The sequence below is a fragment of the Mesocricetus auratus genome, unplaced genomic scaffold (genome assembly GCF_017639785.1).
Source record: "Mesocricetus auratus isolate SY011 unplaced genomic scaffold, BCM_Maur_2.0 Super-Scaffold_100013, whole genome shotgun sequence".
Lineage (NCBI taxonomy): Eukaryota > Metazoa > Chordata > Mammalia > Rodentia > Cricetidae > Mesocricetus > Mesocricetus auratus.
This window is the reverse complement of record NW_024429196.1, coordinates 15,691,370-15,717,054: the sequence shown is the minus strand read 5'-3', so window position 1 is coordinate 15,717,054 and position 25,685 is coordinate 15,691,370. Positions and strand designations below refer to the sequence as shown.

The 25,685-nt window shown below is 35.0% G+C and overlaps 1 protein-coding gene across 2 annotated transcripts in view; it reads right to left on the bottom strand.

Moving 5' to 3' along the window:
* Positions 1-25,685, bottom strand: part of Dnajc1 (DnaJ heat shock protein family (Hsp40) member C1) — a 152,830-nt gene that overhangs the window by 90,718 nt on the left and 36,427 nt on the right. For both annotated transcript variants that reach the window (XM_040755442.1, XM_040755441.1), the window contains exons 2-3: positions 2,503-2,604; positions 2,013-2,059 (exon numbers count right to left, since the gene is read on the bottom strand). In XM_040755442.1, the coding sequence (XP_040611376.1) occupies positions 2,013-2,059; positions 2,503-2,604 (149 nt within the window). The remainder of the gene's footprint in view (positions 1-2,012; positions 2,060-2,502; positions 2,605-25,685) is intronic.

Below are 25,685 nucleotides of genomic sequence, written 5' to 3'. Positions count from 1 at the left end.
ATAATATGCAATTTATTCCTAAATGAGGCCATTACAAAAGAAAATAAAATCTGTCTTTTTCTGAAGAAGAAAAAAAAGCTATTTCATATGTTAACATATTTATAGTATTTCTATTCTCTTTCCTACCAAATTCAAACAATGCTTCTAATTTCAATGAAAACATAATTACATGTCTGGAGAATAAACAACAAACACTTCTATGGTAACTTTCCAAATTGTTCATGCCTAGGTCACTCTTAAAACACTTGCTCAATGACTATTTATGATAAGCAATTGGGTTGGCAAATTTTATTTTGTGAGAGTTATATGGGATGGTCTTTTAGAAAATGAAGCTGACTATTCTTTCCTTTGTAAGGAATTGGGAACTTACTGAAAAGATCTGCACACTTGTCTTTCTCCTATATGTCTAAATGCTCACAGGTCACCTGGCCTCAGGCACAAGCTTTATAGGAGTGATTCTCAGCTTCATTAGTTAAGACTTTTGCCTCAAGGAAAACCAGTTACCAAAGAGTTACTTGTGCCTCAAGGGGAAATACTATACATGTTTGTGTAACTGTCAGGTCCATTTTTTTCTACTATTCCTAAAGAGATTGTGTTAGATGAGTCTATGTTAACACAGAAACAATGCATATGTAAGAAGTGATTTGCTGTCTAAAGACAGAAATGATTTTAGTAATTAAAAGAAGTTAACATAAAGTTTACTGACTTCTAAGAGACCAACCAGCAAAAAGAGAAAATCTGATGGCAAAGATATTGGAAGAATAAAGCTAGCTATCTTTACAACACACTCTTGATGTGTGAAACAAAACTGGGGGTTCACTAAAGAAAATCTCCTGGAGTAAGTCCACAGAGGGACCAAGCTTCTTCAGCAGGACAGACTACCTAAACTAGAGGTATGTCTAGACCAACACCAGGCAGTTCTTGTTACAGAGCAAAGGACTTCAGAAGAGTACTAGAATCCCAGGCTTTACAACAAGGTGTAGAATTATTCCAGACCATACATTTGAAGAAAAGTTCAGAATGTCACATAATGTAATTCTGGGGTTTGTGTGTTAGTCACATAAACGTATCAAGTATTCATGCTTGCATTAGCTTAAATCTCAAATATGTGGCTATCTCCTTTAAGACAACACTATCAAATTTCCAATGCTGTCCACTACTGTCTCATGAAAGCAACTTGTTGGACTCCAACCAAAGACTACTGAGCCCAAAATAAAACAAACAAACAAACAAACAAACAAACAAACAAAAAAGCAGTTTATTTCACCTGCAATAGTTTTTTTGAAAAGCTTTTGTTGTATGTATCCAAAGGGATAATTTAAAACGTGTTTCGTCCATGGATCTGATTCTAAGGTCTCCAAGGATCTCACACTGTACCCATATTCCACGGAATTCTAGAGCAGAGGAAAGGCCTGTGCTCTCCTGAGTCACTGACACTACAAACCACTAGAGTTTATCACTGCTCTTCTGAAGGGACGAGATAGGTCTGCGTGAGCGACTGCCTCTACTCTAAGGTTACCAGATACACCGTTACTGGAGAAGACTTGGGGAAGAAGGCAAAACAAATGTGAGAAAAGAAGAGTTGGGGTGAAGAAACATCAGGAAAGTACACTTATGTGATGACTTAAATGATAATCTCAAACACTTAACAACTGGTCCTAAGGGTAGTGGGTCCACAGAACACAGAGAGGAGCTGTTTATGATACAGTGCAAAGAATGGGTAATTCGGTTGAAATCAAGTACTCCTAATTGTTTCCCAGGGCATAAACACCCATATTAAAAGTTTGTTCTAATGAAGCAAAACTGGCTAACTTTATGACTCATGATCCTAGTCTGTAAGTTGTGAATCAGCCTAGGAAACAGGTTCAAAAGAAATGAGCTCTGCTCTACACAAAACTGTAAAACAATGAATTTCTGGAAACAAACAAACAAAAACTAACCTAAATAGGACTTTTAAAAGCTGTTGCATGAAACTTGCCCATCCAAACGCAAAAGCACAAATGAGCACTCACCTCTGCCTTCTTTCATCATCCTTTAAAACTTCATAAATGGCCACCAACTAAAACAAAAGCATTACTTTAAAATAAAAATACTTTCAACTGCAAGTCATCACATAGGAGGATGAAAGCTCTATAACGCACATGCACAAAACCCCATGTGCCCATCTATGCAATAAACAGTAAAAATCCAGTTATAAGTAACATTTGGATTTTGGAAGCAGTTTTAAAAACTGGTATCAAAATGAATTTTTTGTGAAAGGTGTAAAAGTAATAGTTTACCTTAAAAATATTTTAAGAGTTAAGAGCATAATTTAGACAAGAAAATTATGACAACCATGACCCTCCAACAACTAAGAAACTCCAAATCACACAAAATGTTGGTGAAAAAGTATTTATATATTTAAATTTCATGTTCAAATGAAAATATTTTACATGTAAGTTCATATTTCTAGCATAAGCATTTAATACAGCTGTTACTATAATAAAATTGTGTTTCACTTACTTGTCTAAACTGAGTTTCTGCATTTTCATCTTTATTCTTGTCTGGATGTAAGGTTAGTGAAAGCTTACGATATGCTTTTCTGATGTCTGCAGATGAAGCATCCTGGGTTGGTAGGGGGAGGGGAAAATACAAAGCAAACTTTGTCAGAAAGAGAAATTCCCAGAACCTTGTTAAGATCTGAGAAGACAGCCAACCAAGTGCAGGACCCCAGGCAATGTAATTTGAGCAATCAGTCTAACAACCACGCTATGCAGCTAGCCTGACCCACATGACTGAACAATTACTCAATCTAAATTGGCTCTCTTCTTAACTTCCATTACCATACAGTCATTTAAAGAAGATGGTATTTGGCAAAACTTTTCCAACACTTGCCTCCCTAAAATTAACCAATAAATCTTTTCCATTAATTAAGATATAAGAGACAAATTAAAAATTAGTGTATCTGTGTGCCATCAAAAAACTTTATTATTTACTTGAGAATCTTAAAACCAGTTTCTGAAGCTCAAGCTTATATATGCATAGTTTTTATTATTATTTATGAAGTAACCATCCAGCAACAACTTATAGAAATCCAATTTCACATGACAAAAATATTTATTTGAAGGGAATTAATTTGTATTAACCAAACAGTTGTAATTACAAACAGTTATGAACTTTAAAGGGTACTTCTACCATTCTACAGTCTCCCCATTCTGGTTTATAGAAAAAAACTTGCTCATTATTCATTCATTACTAATATAGTTTAAAGTATATACAAGGTCACAGTAGTTCAGTGCTTCAGATTAGGAGGGTGTTAAAATAACAGTAATTTTGTTTGTGCAGATAAAATAAGAAAACATCATTTACATGGATAGAATAAACACACCAAAGTTCAAAACTTCATTTCTACTATATTTAAAAACAGATTCTCAAAGCAAGTGATAGTAAAGCAAGAACTTATTAAACTTTATCTGATAGATATTTGTTCAATTAATTACTAAAACTATTTTACTAAAAAGCTCAAATAACTGAAAACTCAACCAACCAAAAATCTATATACCAAGGGCCAAATAATTGTTAAAGACACAGATTTGAAGAAAAAAAAAACGACAATTAGTCTATCAAACTTTTTCTTCATAAGCCATTATTTTCACTGTCAGTGTGTACGTATAAGGGGGGACTTAGAGCTTCAGGCTAGTATGCTACTCTGGGTGTGAGTACTTCTATGACTTATAAGGGGGGACTTAGAGCTTCAGGCTAGTATGCTACCCTGGGTGTGAATACTTCTATGACTTAGGGAGGGCCCAGCAGCTATAAAACCAACAAAGTAAACCTTGCAGGTAATATGTTTGTATTATTTCATTTTAAATTTGCTTAAGGAAAGGATGTGTTTCCCACATTAGATGACAGGTAATACATGAAGGAAAGGGGTTATTTAATGGAAATGTGTGATAAATCCTTTTGTCATGCAAAGAGGTCATGTGCCAAAAGAAGAAACAGTCTCTAATTAGAAATTTAAATATAATTTTATTAAATTAATACTGCATGAGAGAAAAAAGCAGATTTTTAAATAAAATATGAGTCTATATATTTTCATTGTGAAATCACATACATCATATAACATCTATGACTTAAAAATAAAAATGACTACTGGCCACCAAAGGCATTTCCTTGTTTCTGGTCTTGTCTGACATAATTTTCTGCCACAGTATGCATCCTAAATATAAGAACAGCCAGAAAGTTCCATTTCAATACCTCCAAGAGTTTTAATTACCTTCATCAACTGTTTTTCCATCCCTTTAGCTTTGTCTTCCGACCTTGCTGGCCTATCCTGCTGATCTCCCACATAATTACACTTCAGCATCCTTGTACTCTTAGTTTTACTAGGCTACAAAGCCAGCCCATTCTCTCCTAAGGAGCTGGCCTCTCGGGCTACACACAAACATAGAAGACTTTCCTCTTGAGAACCTGCCCAGCAGGGTATCTCGCCAAAAAGGTCCACCGTAAGTGGGTATGGCTTTTTCTATCTAAAGAGACATTCTCTGGACAAGCTGTACCCTGGGGTAACTTATGCATTTATTTCACATGAGGAATTTAGTCAGTCTTAATTTTAGCTTCATACAAACCTACTGTGTAAGCATAGTTATTATTGAGCCCATTTTACAAGTAAGTAAGGCAGGGAAAAGCTAAGTAACATGTTCAAAATTATACTGTCTACAAAAAGATGAAGACAGAATTCAACACACAAAAAATACTACTTTTGGATCAAAGCTATATTGGTCGTTTTACTTAAAATTTATTTGCAGGGTTGGAGAGATGACTCAGAGGTTAAGAGCACTGACTGCTCCTCCGGAGAACCTGGATTCAACTCCCAGCACCCACATAGCAGCTCATAACTGACAATAACTCTGGTTTCAGGGGATCTGACACCTTAATACCAATACAAATAAAATAAAGATAAATAAATTACTTGTAAAAATTTAACTTGCAGATCTGTAATTTGTAATCTTAAATTTGTAAAGGGAGGACACTTTGGCAAGTAACCATTACCATCTTATTAATTTGATAAACACTGGGAGTATATCATCCTCAAAACCATAAGGTGAGTATATCCCATGAAGTTCTGTTTCTTCCTCCTACAGATACTGGTGTTTGAGATGAGGTCTCACTATATTGTTCAGTCTGTCTTCAACCTCCTGGGCTCAAATGATCATCCTGCCTTGGTCTCCTGAGCTGGAAAAATAGGCACACATCAACCAGCACCAAGCTACTCTATGAAATTTTAAAGGTAAGGCCTCTGATCTGTGCTGGTTTCTCTACAGCCTGCTAAATTACCTTTCTATTAAAAACCTGGATTTAGAACATTCATCTATTAAATTCAGCAAAACAGACCATTTAAAATCTCTTTGGCTTATACAGAAAAAAGCTTGTCAGGTTGTAGGGTAAGCTGACCATTGTTGATATCAAGAGATGTACTACATTAATTTTCCATGACTCTATTCCTTCTAAATTTGGTGTAGTTAGATAACCTCTGCAATGAAGAGACACGTTGTTACTCTTAACATTTTTTAATGTAATATATGCTCGTCAAAATGGAATACTGTAACGAAACTTCAGTGAAAAAGCAAGATAGAGAATTCCGAGGGCTGCCCCACCACAGAAACTGTGAATAGCCTGGCAAAACTGTTAAAATCAACTTTATTTGAACCCTGGAAACCAGTCAAAAGTTATGGCAATCAGGCAAGCACTTAAGACTACATGAAGCTTATTATCAGTAAGCAAGAAAAGGCACAGCTGACCTTGTTCTCAGAGAGGTATGGTTCTTTTCACCTGTGTGTCTACCCTGGTATTTTGAAAACTTTCCTTTAAAAAAAAAGTCGTTTAGAACTCTAAAAGTGTACAGACAACATTTGTCAAGAACATTTAAAGGTGACCAGTGAAGTGTTCTGTGATTAAATGCCCTTATGACCAAATCTGATAAACCTGACTTTAATTCCTGGAACCCACATGACAGGAGGAGGGAATCAACTCCCTTAAATTTCCTCTGGCCTCCACAAGGATGCTGCAGCCCTTTCCTCAATGCTGACAGTTACTGTCCAAACTGGACCAGCCGGACACAAAAAATGCAACTGACAAATTCTACCAAGGCAAGGTAAGACAGTCCTTCAAAATCCCCTACTTCACAGAAAAGTCTTTCAGATATGCTAGGTCTGTAGACCAAAGTTGGATGACCCAATGCTACAGAGGAACTTTGGGTGACTGTCCAGTCTGATGTCCCTGTCATTGGGTAACATTTCATCCTTCTGGGGTCTTTGATGGAATTAAAGACTAAATAGTAAAACATACAGTTTTCCTTAGTTATGATAGAAAACAAATTAGTTATAAAACTTGATACTCACCAAGACAGATAATCAAGTATTTTCTCTAAATTTGTCAAATACAAATGAACTGGATATTGTAACTGTAATTCTTTTTTGTTGTTGTTGTTGTTTTGTTTTGTTTTGTTTTTCTGACAGGGTTTCTCTGTGGCTTTGGAGGCTGTCCTGGAACTAGCTCTTGTAGACCAAGCTGGTCTCAAACTCACAGAGATCCGCCTGCCTCAGCCTCCCGAGTTCTGGGATTAAAAGCGTGGGCCACCACCACCCGGCATGTAACTGTAATTCATAATAACTGCTTTGTTATATATAGTTTCACTATGTTAATATTAAAACCTTCCTTTTAATTAGAAAAAAGGAGAAATACTGTGGAATATTCTTGTACATTGTGTAAATTATGTTCTAATTGGTTAATAAAAAGCTGACAAACTGGTAGCTGGGCAGGAAGTTAGGTGGGGAAGCCAAACTGAGAATGATGGGAAGAAGGAGGGCAGAGTCAAGAGAGCCATGAGCCAGCTGTCCAGGAAGCAAGACATGCTAGAGGACAGGTAAAGCCACAAGTCATAAGACAATACATAGAACAATAGAAATGTGCTAATTTAAATAGAAGAGCTAGCAACAAGCATGAGCTATCAACTGAGCATTTATAGTTCATATTCAGTCTCTGAGTTGGTTATTTGGGACTGGGCAGTTGGGACAGGAAACATCGGTTTACAACAATTGATAGTAGAGGAGTAAAAACTCAAATGCTGAAATTAATGAGACAGAAAGTAGGCAAGGACATTTTGTACTAAGTATGAACAAAACAATTACATCAGATAGAAACTATGCTACTAGTCACTTAAGCCCGTTTCCTAAATGGAAAATGGTCATACATGCATCATCTGTCTTCCCTCTGTCATGGAGCTTTCCAAAATGAAGATAAAATCTGAAAGACCGAACATTAAATCTGTCAATATTTCATACACTTAGGCATGTACTCCCTTTCAGAGACAGACTTCTCTTATCCCAGTACTCTAGAGCCCTTTATAGAGCTTATTTTCTTCTGTGATTCTGAATTGTCTTGTTCTTGAAATCTCTGCTCCTGAATGTGATTCTAGAACTTCGTCCCCAGTGCCCACCACTGTATCCCCCAGCTTCTTCACTGATACTCTTAAGCATCTTAGTCCAATTTCCTGCTACTGTGCTTCTATGTCACAGTATAGAAACTGACAAAGATGGTTACAACCATCATTATATTTCTTTCAAATCCAAGTCATACCAACAAAACCAGACAGGCTCCCATGCCTACAAAGACAAAGAGTCAGAATGGCCATTACATCTAGAGCACTTGGGCTGTAGTATGAAAGCACAAGTATGACAGCCATGTCCAGACAGACACTACTGTTCTTTCCACAGATTTGTTTTCTCATATTATACTCAAAAAATTTTTTTTTGGTTTTTACGAGACAGGGTTTCTCTGTATTGTTGCGGAGGCTATCGGTCCAGCCCGGCCTCGAACTCACAGAGATCCGCCTGCCTCTGCCTCCCGAGTGCTGGGATTAAAGGCGTGTGCCACCATCGCCCGGCTTATACTCAAATTTTAATAAACATTCTCATCTGGTAAAAGTAGGTATCAGAAGGGGGTGTCATCTTCATATAGACTTGTAATATTCTGTAATATTTTTTTTCTCTTCATGAATTTTCAGGGTGAATTTCTCAATTATTCATTACACAAATTGTAAATCTTTAGAAGATAGTCGATAATTCTATTATTTTAAAGGTCTTACTGTTAAGTATAAATGCCAAATCTTGGAAACTCTGTCTTAAGTTTCTCTTCTTTTGCTGTGACAGACACTATTACTAAAACATAAGTAATCATTCTTACCCAAGTCTTACAATGAAAATGAGCTAGTTGGGCAAAAAGAAATGGAATATATTCCATCTGAGGAGAAAAAGCATACCAGCAAAGTTAATGATGGATCCAAGGCTTGTGATGAAAGAAGGAAAAGTAAGATAGGAAATGGCATTAAAAGGAATGGTGTCCTCAGGGAGTCCAACCAGGTAATCTAGCAATTTGTGAAAAGAAATGGCCCGAGGAATATTCTCTTCCTAAAAGGCACAAACAAATCAAAGTTTATGCAGATGTAATTCAAGGAGGGAGCCAGGCTTCATCCCAAGCAAGTCTTTTGGCTCTGGGTTTGGAGTCAGGAAGGACATATGAGTAAAGGGGCTGTGGAATCCTACCCTGCAGTCAAGGAGAGCTGCTGGGGTTAGGCATATGTCAGGGACATTCCTGCATAGGCCCTGAGAGGCCATTGTGTGAAGCTGTAAGTAAGAAGCCTGGAATGCAAGGTAAACCCCAAGATATTGGAGGTCCCAGGACTGAGGGATGTCTTCTAGGGAGAGTTGCACACAGGGAGAATAGCCCCGAGAGAGAGAACTGTGTTTCAGTCAACAAAGCTGGAAGAGCAGAGCCATTTAAGCCCTTTGATGTAAGACAAAGAATTACAGAATTTGAAGTTTGCTTTGTAGGGTTGCTTTGGCCCAGTATTTCCTCATTGTGTCTCATTTTTCCCTTCTGGAATGGAAATGTAAATTCTGTGTCATTATATGTTAGAAGTATGTGATTTGATTTTTGATTTTACAGGAGGTTGCAATTAACAGTCCAAGGCCAGGTAGTGGAATGTGGTGGTTTGGATGAGAATGACTCCCAAAGGCTCATAAATTTGCTTGCTCCTCCACTGGTGGAACCGTTTGGGAAGGATAAGGAAGTGTGGCCTTGTTGGAGGAGGCTTAGAAGTTTCAAAAGCCCAGGCTATTTCAAATGTCTTTCTCTCTATCTCATACTTGTGGATCAAGATGCCAGCTCCCAGCTAGGGCTCCAGTGCCATATGCCTGTCCGCCTGTTGCGATGCTCCCCACTGTGATGCTCTTGTACTCTAGTCTTCTGAAATTGTGAGCCCCAATAAATTCTTTCTCCTAGAAGTTGCCTGGGTCATGGTGTCTTATCACAGAAAAGAACAGTAACTGAGACAGACCCTAGACTCCCTTCCCTTGACTTTCTCGTCTCTATTCAGCACTACAGGCCAAAAACCTAACAGCAAAACAAAATTCCTTTCTATCCTTCTAGTGTTTATATAATTCACTAGTAATCCAAATGCTTCCAAGATCCTAGCCTAAGTCACATATTCTGTTTCAAATATCATGGCTTTGAAAGTAGATAAAATCATGTTCATTTCATCTCCCTTCTACTCCAGCATGATTCAAAGGAATCTCTTACAATGTGGGAAATACTTGTATCTACATTCTCTGATATTCTTACAGTTTGGATATGAGTTGTCCCCTCAAAAGTCTCATGTATTGAAGGCTTAGTCCCTAGCTGGTAAATCATGAAGGTGACTTCATTGATATATCAATCTATTAATGAGTTTATAGCTGAATGGTTACTAGAAGTTGGAGCCTTAATTGGAGGTAGTATGTCAGTGGGGGTGGATTTTTGAAGGTTATTTCTCTTCCTGGGCTCTTTATCTGCACTTCCTACCCTCTATGAGTTCTACACTATTGCATTCTCCCTGCCATGAAGTTCTTTCTCATTGCAACCTACCAGCAAGGGAGCTGACTCCACTGAAAAGGTGGGGAAGGTTTATTTTAGCTTAAATTCAGAGGTTATTTTTCAATTGCTCCTCAAAAATACTTTGTCACAACACAAAGCTGATTAGTCCAAATGGTCACTGAGCACTTGAGGTTATGGGCAGAAGCTACAGAATGAGACTTCAAATTTTATTTGACTTAAATTTAAATACTTATACACATTGTTAGTGGATACTAGTATAATTGGTCTATTTCTGGAGTGCCTTCTCATGTTACAGAAGAAAAACTACGTGAGTTATATTTAGCCAATCACATGCACGTGCAATGAACATGTAGGAAAGAATGGTCATTAATCTATCTATCTATCTATCTATCTATCTATCTATCTATTCATTCTTTCATACATACATTTATTTATTTAGTGCTGGGGATTAAATGTAGCTATACCACTGGAGTACATTCCTAGCCCAAAGACCACTACTGACAGCAACAAGGTTGATGGCCTTCCTGTAACAATGTTTACAAAGGCCCTTCTATTCAACCAGGGTGCTGGAGATTCCCTTGAATGAGGGAAAGTGTGGTTTTAGAAATGGCAAATGCCACAGTGCTAACTGATCTCATGACTTTCTTCTTTCGGAATTCATAGCTTAACAGGTGAGAGACACTGAGTAAGTCTAGGGCAATCATAGAGAAGACAAAATTGTACTATTTCAGGAAATAGCAATGAACCTGTCTTGAAAGTCTCTAGGAAGAAAAACTACATATGATTCAGAGTCTGAAAAATCAGTGTGAACTTTGCATACATAATATTTTTGTCAAATGCACTCAGTGATATAGGAACAAAATGAAGCAAAAACAAATCTTATAACTTGTTGGTTTCAAATAATCACTGAGGAAAAGTAAGTCAAAGTCGCAATGAAGCATCACTGCATACCTCTCAGAGATGTAGGATTTTATCAAACTTTTCTCTGATTTTCTCTATAAAATAAAAAAAATCCAAGCATGGAAGTTTGAATGTAATTGGCCCCATAAGCTCATAGGGAGTGGCACTATTGGGAGGGATGGCCTTGTTGAAGGAAGTGTGTCACTGTAGGGGGAGGCTTTCAGGTCTCTTTTGCTTAAGCTTTGCCCAGTGTCACAGTCAACTTCCTATTGCCTTCTGATCAAGATGTAACCAGCACTACATCTGCCTGCATGCAGCCATGCTCCCCACTGTGATGATAATGGACTCAACCTTTGAAACTGTTAAGCAAGCTACCCCAATTAAATGCTTCCCTTATAAGAGTTGTGTGGTCATGGTGTCTCTTCACAGCAATAGAAACCCTAACTAAGATACCAAGTGTTGACAAGGACATGGAGCAACTGCAACAGAGATGTATTGCTGAAGGAAATAGAAATTATTCAGCCATTAGAAAACTGTTTGGTAGTATCCACTAAAGCTGAACATAAAAGCTCTGAACTAGCAATCTGATTTCTAGGCATCAAATATACATATATGCTCATCGAAAGATGAGTGCTCACAGAAGCATTGTTCACTAGTATCCCTAATTTAGAAATAACTTAATTGTTTATGCACTGTATGATAGATAAATTTGGGTCTATCCATGATGCAATACATGAGTGAACACTAGCTCTATATACAATAGACAGATTTTGTAAGGTTAATTTTAGGCAAAGGAGTCAATCAGCTAGAGTGTATGTATTTCATGATCCAGTGTTTTTAAGTGTTAGAACAGTAACACTAATTGGTGGTTTAGAAAGCAGAGTAATGGTTGTTTTGGGGAAGAAGGTAGTAAGTGGAGGAAGAGCAATAGAGTTTCTGGTAACATCTTTTAGTAACATTCTATTCCCTGGCCTTGGGAATTACTTAGACAATTCTGTTGAAAAGTTGATTGAACAGCCGGGCAGTGGTGGCGCACGCCTTTAATCCCAGCATTCGGGAGGCAGAGGGAGGCGGATCTCTGTGAGTTCGAGGCCGGGCTGGACCGATAGCCTCCAAAACAATACAGAGAAACCCTGTCTCGTAAAAACCAAAAAAAAAAAAAAAAAAAAAAAAAAAAAAGAAAAGAAAAGTTGATTGAACTAAATACTTAGGGGATTTGCATTTTTCTGAATTATTAATTTTTGTACCTCAATGAAAAGTTTACTTTTAAAAACTATATATTTTTTAAACTGGCAGATTTGACTCTCCAAATGATATTCTCAGAAAGATGGCAACAATCCAATAATTAATAAAAAGTATAATGCCAATATCCAAGCAACCTCTCTTAAAGAAAATAAAATACAAAAAAAAAAAACCCACTGCATGTAAATTAAAGAAAATGTTCCTGTAACTAGCTCTGTTCTAGGATCTTACATGATTAGCCTTTCTCCTTTCCTTTAGCCTGAAAAAAAAAAAAAGAAAAACAACAACAACCAAAAAAATAAAAATCAACAAAAGAAAAAGGAAGGAAAGAGAGAGGGAGGCCTAGTTTCACACTTCCCAGAAGAGAAATTGCCTGGTGTGTTAGAGGCCTGCTACATCCCTCCCTCTTGGCTCTGGTTAGTTTTATGACAGTAACTAGAACAATTTACAATAGTTCTTCCCTGTTGCAGAACAGATCTAATTTATGAAATTTCAGAGGCAAGTCAGCAATAAATAAAAAATTAATATCAGTGTAGTCTACAAAATGATACCGTATACTTTTTGTGAGTTTTAACAGATTGGAAAAACAGGAATTTTAGAATTCATTATGTAGTCACTGCTTATAGATTATTTCCTGGTCATTACATTTGAGAATGTATTACCATTATCCCCCACAGTACTCCACTTGACATGCTGATCAAAATTTTAGTCAAGTTGGAAGACCTGGCCCTAAAGGAGACATCTATTTTATCACCACCAAGGCTCAGGGTACATTGTAGAAGAGGGGGATGGAAAGAAAGTAAGAGCTATAGGACACAGAGGCATAACAAAAAAAGATGTCTCTTGAACACAACATGGCCAGTTACACATGAACTCACTGTAGCTGTGGTTACCTGCACAACATCTCCACAAGATTAGACCCTTCAGCACTGTATCTTGGCGGGAAGAGGGGATCATGTGGTCCCACCCTTCCCTGCGGGACTCCTGGAAGTTAATGGTTGCTGGGAAAAGGGTGTCAGTTGCCCACACTCCAGTAAATAACCTTCCACCCATGCTTATGCAAGCAGTCATAATTATACTTAATGGATCACACCTACAAAATAAGACAGAAAGTAGGAAGGGATAGAAGATAAGTGATAGTAACAGGGATTCTCTCTCTCTCTTTCTCTCTGTGTGTACAATTAATTATTATATACATGCATGAACATATCAAAGGATAAAATTAAGATTTTAAAGGGAAAGGAATTTAGTCAAATTTGTTGTAATTTGTAATCCTACTTTTGCAAAGACCATAGAGGAGGCCAAATAAAGATCATTGAATTTTAAATTCTGATTAACTTGTTTTAAAGAATAAGTATAAAGCCTAGCTGGGCTGGGGGCAAGTATAACAACAGGTAAAACAGAGAATTATGAGAAAAAATTAACTGTTTTCGTGATAATTGGGCAAATAAGAGTTTAAAAACTAACACAGAACAATGGTAGGAAAAGTCAATATTTCAAACTTTATGAAAACGATTTAATACAATAATATAAATAAGTAGCAGACAGCATTCAATAGTCTTAAGTAAAAACAATTAGAATAAGGCACATGCAACAGAAATTATCAAGTAGGAAGTTCTTCTAAAAACTATACTTGTAAATCAATGTATGTATTTTCCTATGTATACTGTCACAGGATAAAGTTATATCACATTGTAAGTTGAGCTAAGGACATCTGTAGAAGGGGGATGGAGAGATGGCTCAGAGGTTCAGAGTACTAGTTGCTCTTTCAGAAGACCTGGGTTCAATTCCCAGCATCCATATGGCAGCTCACAACTGTCTATGGGTTCTGACACCTTCATACCAATCCACATAAAATAAAGTTAAATTAATTTAAAAAAGAACATGCATAGAAACAATCATTTATCTAAGCAAAGACTGGAGAAGTTTGAATAAATTAAACCTAATCTACAATGTTTCATCATGCAAAATAGAACACATCTGCAGTTAGATTATAAGTATGCTATTTATACATAAAACCTTATTTCTCTTTAATTGTACTAATTATCAAAGTAACCCCCCAAACTTGTAGGACTAATTTATCTAATTTGGCACTAGAGACAATCATTTTATTAAAGCAAAGAGAACTCAAAATACAATAGGATATAGCCCACTAAATCTGAAAATGATTTAACAATTCAGTTAAAGGCAAAGAAAGAAAAAGAAACAACATTCAAATACATCCAGATTTTTTTTCAGCTATCTTTTCCTGGTTCTAACATATATGTGACATTAAGGGTGAAAAATGAACCATCAATATTAAATTAGTTAAATATCTGCCAATTCCTTTTCTGAGATCTGCTTTGTGCTTGTTTTAACGAACATACACATCCAAAATTTAAAACTTTTAACAACTGTAGGTAAAAACCAACAAAACCTACCTGGTGGGAAAAACTGACTTGTGAAAGTTGTCCTCGGACCTCCACTTGCATTCCACACCCACACCCACACCCAGATAATAAAATAAATTTCCTCTAATATAACTGAGGGCTGATATCCTGCTGGGACAAATAGAATTTCTCTGAGCTACTCTTTTTTACTACAGTCTCCAGTTAGGAAGGTAGGAAAAATGAAGCTGATGTTAGCAGCACACATTTTAAAAAATGGACACTTTAGACTTATTTTAAGCTCCCCGTGAATGTTATCTTTATACTACAGGTCACCAAAAGAACCTGGAGTTAGAGTTTTTCCAAATCAATTCCATCAATACTGACTTGCAAATCATTGTGATACTACACCTAAATGCTTCAGATTTAACACTTCGTCATTTATTTTATTCCCACAATTACTTTGTACAATGGCTTGCCATCCTTCAAAAGTAGCAAATATGCAGAAGTTCAAACACATGTAACTGATAGTCTGAACACTAATGATTGCAAGCTGGTGAGGAAATGACTATTTAGTACTAGTACTTTTGGTATAACCTACTCGTTGAAGCATGGTATTAGATATCTTAGAAATTAAACTATTCTTCAAAAGTAGAAACATCCTTCCACCTCAACCTATAAAAGCTCTACTGCTAAATTTGTCAATAAAGTAAAATTTTGGCTATAACTGATTAATAATCATTCTTAGAAAACAACTTTCTTGATAAGCTAAGCTCTGAGCAAAAGTTTCATAATAATGACATCACCAGTTCCTCATCTGAGTAGCTCAGGCTTACTCTGCTGACTGAAATGTGTGTAGTTCTGTTTTGCAGGAACTTATGACAATACACTAAAATGCTTTAAGTAAAACCAAATTAATTTAAGGTTTAATGGCATGTTACATTGATAAAGGTTTTCTTAACAATTTCAATATTGCCTGGTGGTGGTGGCACACGCCTTTAATCCCAGCACTAGGGAGGCAGAAGCAGGCAGATCTCTGTGAGTTCACGAACAGCCTGGTCTACAAGAGCTAGTTCCAGGACAGCCTTCTAAAGCCACAGAGAAACCCTGTCTTGTAAAACAAAACAAACAAACAAACAAAAAACCCAAAAAAGCTTCAATATTATACATATATATGCATTTGTATACATAAATGTGTATCAATCATTTGTATTAAGAAGTCAGATAACTGAGTTCGAGGCCGGGCTGGACCAACAGCCTCCAAAACAATACAGAGAAACCCTGTCTCGTAAAAAACCAAAAAAAAAAAAGAAAAAAAAGAAAAAAAGAAGTCTGATAACATGACACAAACAGTACCTATGATCAGGAAGCCAGGATTTAAACTGGGCTCCTTTAATCCCCTTCTTTAAAAGCCCTAACAAAACCATGACTACTTTAATGCAAAAGAGTACATCAGACAACCTTTTTTTCTCCTTTAAAAAAAAAGTATGCTGTGTATAGACAACAAATACAAATTCACACAAACTATATGAATATATAAGTTAAGACTTAGCTAATGGGCTATATTAATGTCAGAATATCTAAATTTAAATGTCTCTGTACAATCTTAAAACCTCTGAATAAATGCTTAGTCATGATTTATAAACAAAATACCCAATTCTTAGGTTGATTTGCTGGTCAATTTAAACTTCACTGTGTGCAAATTCTTACTATCCCAATTCATATAATTTTTGGGTTATTATGAAGTACTAAAGTAATTTTACCTGACTACTTATTAAGAAATTTTTGACTTTTAGTGTAAAAGGGCTTAAGCTATGGCTTTTCATGCCAAAACATTGTATCTAGTAGATTAAATTTTAATAATATTTATAGTATTTATGATATTTTATAAGAAAATAACTCAGTATTCATGAAGTTTGTATCATTTTTTATTTACTACTTGTCATCATATATTTTTAGAAATGTTTAGAATATTCTAACAAACATTACAAGTATGAGTTTTAAAAGACTTGTTTAAATTCTAAAATAGATGATATTTCCAAATGAGCATACAAATTCATTTTACATTCAAATCTACATATTAAATCTACATAAACTACATAACATTTTATCTTTATAAATTTATAAAAACAAAAGGATATAAAATCACTAGAAAAGATACAAGAAAATCTATAATGCTTAAAATATTTAATAAAAAAGGCCAGGTGGTGGAGGCACCTTCCTTTAATGCCAACACGTGGGAAGCAGAGGCCAGCCTGGTCTGAAGAGTTCCAGGACAGCCAGAGCTACACAGGAAACCCTGTCTTGAAAAACCAAAACCAACCAAATAAAATTTAAAAATCTAAGGTAACTTCTTAAACCACAAATCAAATACTTCTACTAGTATTTCAACATTGTGTTATGATGTATCAGCTTCAAGATGGAAAGATGACCATGGGGTATAAGCTGAGAGGCTGGAGAGATGGATGACTCAGAGGTTAGAGCACTAGCTGCTGTTCTATGAGGACTCAAGTTTGAACCCATCACCTACATAGTGGCTTACAACATAACTCCAGTCTGTAACTCCAGTCCCAGGGGATCCAACAACCTCTCCTGGGTCCCCACAGATATAAGGCATATGCACACAGGGCACAGATGTGCATGTGGGCAAAAATACTCTTTAATAATATACTGGTTAAAACAGAGAAAAATAATTTTAAAACAAGATACAGAGTGAAATAAGCTGATTTAAGTTTCATAATACAAGAGTTTAACACATATGTACCACTGTATCTATTGAAATTTTCAGACTGTAGAACATTTTGAGTTTCATGAATTTATTTTTTTTATGCTATAGTTCAACTGGTCCATTAATAAGCAGACTGAGTCAACACAGACATCCAGGGAGTATGCAAATTTTAAACAGTAATAACATATTATGTAGTTGACACATTTAGAACAAATGAGAAGCATTATAAATTTTCTCTATAGTCCCTAATATTTACATTAATATTATTTCTTATTGGCAAACAAATAATTATTTCATTACTTTCAATGTCTCAAAATATACACTATAGATATTACATATTATTGAATAATATATGATCTTCCCTTCACACTTTGTAACCACTTGACTCCCATGATATGACTGTTAATCTTTATTAATACAGCACTATTAATATAGAAATTTCTCTTTTAAGGATCAACTTTGATGAATTAACATAACCATAATTTTTGTGTACTACTACAGCTGCATCTGGACCCACATAAGTTTATTCGGCTACTTCACTTAAAGGGTATTAACAAAATTTATATTTAAAAATAAATTAAAATTATATCTTTCTATGAAAAATACATGTGCATTTTATAAAGTCATGTGGTCTTTCTTACAGTTACTGGATCTTTAAAAAACTAAAAGGACACAGAAAACCAAAGTCAGAGGGTTTATTCATGGATATAGCTTGCTTTTTAGTTTAAAAGTCACAGCATTATTAGAGAAACATTAGTATTTATTTGTTTCATCACAAAACTTTTAGTGAGAAAGAATGACACACTTAAAAGGAGGGTCAGACTAAGAAATAGTCTAAGAACAGCTCTATTAGAACTAAGAATAGTTCTGCAGCACAACTTCAGGCTTTTTTTCCTCTTCCCCAGAAGAAAATAAGTGTTGGGAAAGTACTCCAATAATTTTTTAAAGGTTTGTTTATTTATTTATTATGTACACAGTGTTCTGCCTGCATGTATGCCTGCATGCCAGAAAAGGGCACCAGGTCTCATTTTAGATGATTGTGAGCCACCATGTAGTTTCTTGAAATTGAACTCAGGACCTCTGGAAGAGCAGCCAGTGCTCTTAACCTCTGAGCCATCTCTCCAGCCACAAGCCAAATTGTCTTAATGTGTATTTATTTTTAAAAGGAAGTAAGATTTTTTAACAATGGAAAGGAAAAAATAATCTAGTAAAAATTTTATAATTTTTATGTAAAAACTAGTACTTTATTTTAAAAAATAAAACTAGATACCAAAACTTTTTGCATGTTGTGTCATCGTATTTTAAATATTACTGAAAACTACTCTAATAGGAAGCCAAACTTACAGTATCTAACGTGTATATGACTAGTGGAACAAGGCTAGCCAGACACATTTTAGGAATTAAAAATGAAATCTGTTTCTTTGAATTCTAACAGCAAAAGCTGTTTTAGTAATTTTGTTTTCTTTTGAGATCGTGTCCCTTGTAACCCAGACTAGCTTTTAACTTGTTATGTAGCCCAAGCAGACCTTGAACACATGATCCTTTTGTGCTGGGATTTTAGGCAGGCACCACCAGTTTGGACAGAGCTTTGTGAATGCTAGGAACGTAGTCTACCAAATGCTAGCCTCTTTTTTCTTTTATAGTCAGTTGTTTTGACGAAATGAAAATTTACTAAGCATGTAACTGCTACAGATTTCCTTGTACTTTTATGTTCAACATCTCTTTAAAAACTCTGCTAACTAGACTACATTTCAGGAATTAAAAAAAAAATTAGGGGCTGGAGAAATGGCTCAGGGGTTAAGAGCACTGACTAGGTAGCTCACAATCATCTGTAATGGAATCTGGTACCCTCTTCTGGCATGCACTGGATACATGATAAATAAATAAACCTTTAAAAAAATTAACATTTTCAAAGTAATTTTAAAAAATCACATACTCAATCAGATCCAAAGACTACATAACTCAATGAACTTCTATACACTTAGAGCAGTCATTCAAAATGAAAGCTATGGAGCTTCACATTTTATACTTTCACTATCAAATATATTTTATGCACTTATCCACCATAAAAAATATCCATGACAGAGTTAGACCCAGAAAAACAATTAGCTTTATGCCCTCTTTAATAAGTAGTGATCATTTTCCTATATTTAGTGCTTCCTCATCCCCTAATATTTAGCCTTTCTCGTTTTCTTTTGTACATATTATACTCTACCCACATTTGCATTTGTTTACATATACAGACACAACGTTAGTAAGAGTTGTTCACACATGAGGGAGAACATAGTATTTTTCTTTCTGAGATTGTGACTTTGCTTAATATACATTCTAAGTCCATCAATTTTCCTGAAAAATTTGTGTTTTCAGTTTTCTTTAGAGCTGAATGTGTATGTGTGTGTATTTATACACACACAAACACCTAAGTATACACACATTTTCATTATCCATCATCTGTTGAAGGACAATGAGGTTGATTCCAATTCTTCACTATTGCAAATAAAATAGTGGATTCATTTTTTCTTCACATTTTAACTAGGATGAAGTGGTATCTCAAGGCAGTTTTAATTTACATTTCCCTGATGGCTAAGAATATGGAACACTTTTAAAGATATCTTTTGGCCATTTGTGTTTTTTATTTGTTTTGAAAAATGTTAGTAGCTGGGTGGTGGTAGCACACACCTTTAATCCCAGCACTTGGGAGGCAGAGGCAGGCTGATTTCTGTGAGTTCTGAGACCACCCTGGTCTACATGAGCTAGTTCCAGGACAGCCTCCAAAGCAACCCTGTCTCGAAAAAAAACAAAACAAAAACCAAGAAGCGTGATTGATGGTTTCTGATACTTAAAAAAGTAAAAGGAAGAAGAAAAATGTTTATTTACCTCACTTGCCCATTGCTGATTAGAAGTTTTGTTTCATTGCTATTTAATTTCTGAAATCCTTATAAATTTGGGATATTAGCTCCTTGTTTGAAGTGTAGCCATTAAAAATATTCTCCCATTCAGTTTGTTCTGCTGATTGTTTCAAACCTTTGTTGTTATCTGGGAAGAAGAATCTCAATTGAGAAGATGCCCATAGGTAAGTCTGTTGGATATTTTCTTGATTAATAATTGATGGGAGGAGGTGGCAGGAGAGATAGATCAGAGTTTAGGAGCACTGATTGCTCTTCCAGAGATCCTGAGTTCAATTCCCAGCAACCACAAGGTGGCTCAAAAACCATCTATAATGAGATCTGGTGCCCTCTTCTGGCCTGCAGGCATACATTCAGACAGAACACCTTGCACATAATAAATAAATCTTTAAAAAAAAATTGATGTAGGAGGGGCCATCCCTCACTGGGGGCAGAGCTACCCATGGGCAGATATAAGAAAGCAGACTGAGCAAGCAATGAGGAACAAGCCATAAGCAACACTCCTTCATGGCTTCTGCTTCAGTTTCTGTGTCCAGGCTCTTGCCCAGATTGAGTAACTGCCCTGACTTCCCTCAATAATGGACAGTGCTGTGAAGTGTAAGCTAAATATCCATTTCTTCCCAAGTTGCTTTGGTCATGGTGTTTTATCACAACAATAGAAACCCTAACTATATTTACTTCTAGAAGCTGCTGGTTTTAAATTAAGAGTTTTGTTTTATAAAAACTGAAAGAATCTAATTTCATTCTTCTGCAGGGAGAAATACACCATTTGTTGAAAAGGCTATCTTTTTTCCAATGTATGCTTTTGCCTTTGTCATAAACTAAGGAGGTATGGCTCTGTTGTTTCTGGGTCCTCTATTCTATTCCACTGCTCTTGTCTACTTTCATGCAGGTCCCAGTCCTATAGTACAATTTGACGTTAGGTATTGTAATACTTCCAGCAAATTCTTACCCCTTAGAATTGCTTTGGCTATTCATGATTTTCCATATGAATTACTGGTTTTTCTAAACCTGTGAAATCTCTCCATCATCTAGTATCTTCTGTGGTTTCCTTTTTTAGGATCTTGAAGTTTTCATTTTAAGGATCTTTCACTTCTTTGGTTAGATATATTCCTAAATATTTAATTTGGTGAGATTATTTTGAATGGAACTTTATTTCTAGTTTTTTTCTCTAAAAGAATGCTGTTGGTATAAATAAAGACTAGTTTTATTTGTTTAACATTGATTTTGTATCCTGCATCTTTATTGGCTAGTGTTTCATTTAAATAGCATTTCCCTAAAAGGTGAGAAGCTTGATAGTTCTTTTCTACTTGCTTACTTTTTGTCTTGACACCAATATCATATTTATGGTATTAAACTGCGAATGAATGCTCTAAATCTAAAAGGAAATGGTAGTCAATAAGAATGCTTCTTCACAGATGTAGCTAAACAACCTTTAAATACTGAAGGGATGCTACATAACACAAATATACAGGTTAAAAAGCAGAAAATGCAATTGAGCAACATAAATGACAGCAAAACAACTTTTCTTCCAGAAAGTTAAAAACATTAAATGTATGCAACTGTAGCAAATGACAACTACATACCTTGTTCTTTTCCCTTATAAGCTTAACAAGTACAATTAACATGGGATGAAACCATCCTGTCACATGGAAGTCCTTCCATAGAAATGCAAAATGTCAGTTTCCTTTGGCAAGTGAGATCCTTCAAGTTACAATTTAAGTTGAAACTTATTAACCATAATTACTTTATATGTTTATTTTATTATTACTTATTGACTACCATTTAGAGATCATTATGGTAGCTGTTGGAGTTTTCCTACTCCTAAGAAATTAAAAATATCTTTTCAAGTTCACTTCATTAAACAACTGAAAGCTAATTTAATGCAATTATCTTAAGCTCAATGGTATTAATAATTAAAAAACAGACTTTTAGATGTTTTTGAAAAGTTTCCTAAATAGATCTGAAAGACTAGACAAGGGAAGTAAATCAACAGATTGCATTCTGAGTGAACTGTTACTCTTGCAGCAGCTAACAACCAAATAATGCAATTTCTCTGCTCTATAAACACCCTGAGAGGAATTTGTAGGGTATTTGATTGCAAAATAGAAAATCGATTGTTCTGACACTATTATAAAATGTAATTACTGAAAGTTACTGTTTCAGAGCCGGGAGGTGGAAGTGCACTTGGGAGGCAGAGTCTGCAGGCAGATCTCTGTGAGTTCGAGACCAGCCTGGTTCTACAAGAGCTGGTTCCAGGACAGCTCCAAAGCTATACAGAGAAACCCTGACTAGAAAAACAAACATACAAACAAACAAACAAACAAAAAAGTTACTGTTTCAGTGAGCTTTTAGTCTCAAATATTTTTATTCAAGAAACTAAAATCACTGCAAACCATTTATTATGCATTTACTATGAATTCCCAGTTATATATTCTCATTGAACATAAAACAGCTGACTACTTAAAGTCAATTCTAAACCAAGTATATGAGGCTTTCTGTAATATTTTGAGTTCTAAAAATACCAATTGTAAAGCCATAGGACATATTCACTAAAATGCACAGTGATATACCAAAAGAAAACAGGGAACTGAGAATATAAGCAACATTGTAAAAATGATGAACACTCATGGGGCTGGCAAGATGGCTCAGTAGTTAAGAGCACTGACTGCTCTTCCAGAGGACCAGAGTTCAATTCCCAGCACCCACACGGAAGGTCACAACCGTCTGAAACTCCATTTCCAGGGGACCCAACACCCTCATATAGACACACATGCAGGAAAAACACTAATGTACATAAAATAAAATAAACTTAAAAAAAGTGAACACCCTTCAATATGTAGTGAAAATGTGCTTACATTATAAAAAGAAAACAATTCTGGTAAGAAAAAAACTATTTACTAATAAGCAAAAATTCTTAAAACTTTAAGTTAATGTTTTAAAAATGGAGACAAACTGAAAATTTTATTTTAATGACTCAAATGCTAAGTGGTAACAGGCAAATTGACCACACAGGTAATTATTTTTGTTATTACTAATATTATTATTTCCCAGTCTAAAGCATACAGTACAGAATAAAAGTAATGACTAATTTATTGATGAGCTAGCTTGTTGAATATTTACATATAACCTATGCACAAAGAAATATCTACGAACACATTTGATGGCAACAATTATGTCATTAATTAAAAAAAGTAGCAGCATTCAGATTTCCAAACTACAGTTTTAATACATACACAGTATAAATGTGAAAAATAATCACATTTTTATTTCAGTAATAATTATATATGGACTAATAATCTGTTAAGAGTTAAGATGGTCATCTCTTAAAACCTAAATTAAAGCTAAACCTAAATGAAAGAGATATGCAACTATTTTTATATTAGCATGCTCTTCCTTGTTGATAAAGAACCAAGTAAATAAAAGTTAAGTAAGGCTAAATAAAAAATAAAATTCAGCACTATGAAAATTTATTAAAGTAGACTCTAGTACAAATAAAACATATATTATACATATAATATATGTTCACAAACCATATAATTATAACTCATAAAATGAGCTTGTATATGAAGTTAGTAAGTCATGTTATTAAGTTAATAAATGCTTAAAATGGGTATTGTTCATAAACAAAACCATCTATATTTTTAGTTGCTATTGATTGATCAGATGGTCTTAATTATCAGACAATATAAAATTATATACACATATATTGCCAGTATTATACCAGAATTGAAATGCAATGGTCTCTTAACTAAAATGTGAACAGATAATAGTCATATCAATTAAAAACATTAAATTCCTTTAATTATGAGATAATACCAATTTTAAACACTTGATTTCTTATAATCTTTTACTAGTTTATTGGCATGGGAGTTTATTTCAATACTAGATAGAAACATATTACTAATACTTTAACATACTTCTTTCAACAAATATCAATGATATAGAAATTAAGACATTTAAATAGCCATTTTTTTCAAATTACTGATGGGTTTGGTGAATTAATTTCTCTGATTACCAAGTGAGATGGATTCATTCTTAAATATCATTTTTTAGAAGGCTGTTCTAGATTCAATTCTGTGTAAAATAATGTAAAGCACACATTTGGAAAGGGAGCAAACATTCTCTCTTAGAAAGTACTGAAGCTCCATCTAGAGGCTTTTCCTCCTATCACTTGGAATATAAGTAATATCACCTAGAAATGTGAATAATATTGAAATGTCAGAGATTCCCTTTGTACAGACCCTTTTGTCATTCATAATGAGTTCTTGCCCTAACCTTCTACTAGAGTAGCTCTAGTTCCATCACTGCCATCAAGTGGTAAAAAACTAAAACTGAACCAAAAAAATAGAAAAAAAAAAAAGCAAAGAGACAGGAAAAGAACTGTGCATATTCTTTATCACTTCTTAGGCAATTCCTAAGTTTTTCTCCCGCTTCATTTACTATCTTTATCAAATTTGGGGGGAAACAGTAGCATTGTTTTCTTGAAAAGAGTAGCATTATACCTGGCCTTTTTCCTTTTCCATCCTTTCTTTTCCTCTGTGTGTGTGTGTGTGTGTGTGTGTGTGTGTGTGTGTCTGTACAAGGTTTCTTTCTCTGTGTAGGCATGCTTGGCAGTCCTGGAACTCGCTTTGTAGATCAAACTGACCTCAAACTCTAAGATCTGCCTGTCTCTGCCTCCAGAGCACTTGTTTCAAGGTGTACGCCACCACATCCCGCTTATACCTGGTCTTTAAATCTAAAGTTTTGACTGCTTTTTAAGAGTTTTAAGAGTTTGAAAATATATAAAAAGTTCCTTGAATTAAATCTATTTATAATGTTCCATGAATTACTTAGCCGACATGGATAATAGGAAGAAAATTAAGAATTGCTTAAGATTAATAAATTTATGCAACAGCAGTTAGGGGTTAGATCTTTTTCTATTGCCTATACAAACTAACCTAGGATTTAATAAAGTAGATACTGTCCAATTTAATAAATTATACTCTTGGACTGTAGTTTCAACAATGGTTACTGAAAATGTTATCAACAGCCTATAAATGAGGAAAAAAAAACAGAATAGAAATTTCCTGTAAGGAAAATTCTATTCTTTTAATGAAATTTTACTTTTTCCTGAGAAACCCATTTTTAAATTTCAGAGGTATTGAAAACTCTGTAGCTTTGATTACAGATATAGATTTACATATTAAATTAACATCTTAACAAAAGCAGCCAATATCCCCAGTATAGGCTAAGAACTATTCTACATGTTTCGTATATAGAATTTCGAATAGACCTTGCAACAACTCTATAAAACAAGCACAACTATCATTATATTGATAAAAAACAAAAACAAACAAAAAAAAAAAACAAGTGAGGCACAGAAGGGTTAAGTAATAACCCACAGTCACAGAGTTCCTGGGGCTCTGATGCTAAAGCAGCTAGCCTGAGCCATCCTTACTAGTAATGACTTTTACACAAGGCCAGTTTTCTCCATCCATGCACTACTGACATTTTAGATCAGATAATTCTGTGTAGAAGTTGTTCTGTGCATTGTCAGAGGCTTAGCAGCATTCATATATACATATATATATATAATTTTTAAACTTAAATTTAAATTAGAAACAAGGTTGCTTCACATGTCAATTCCAG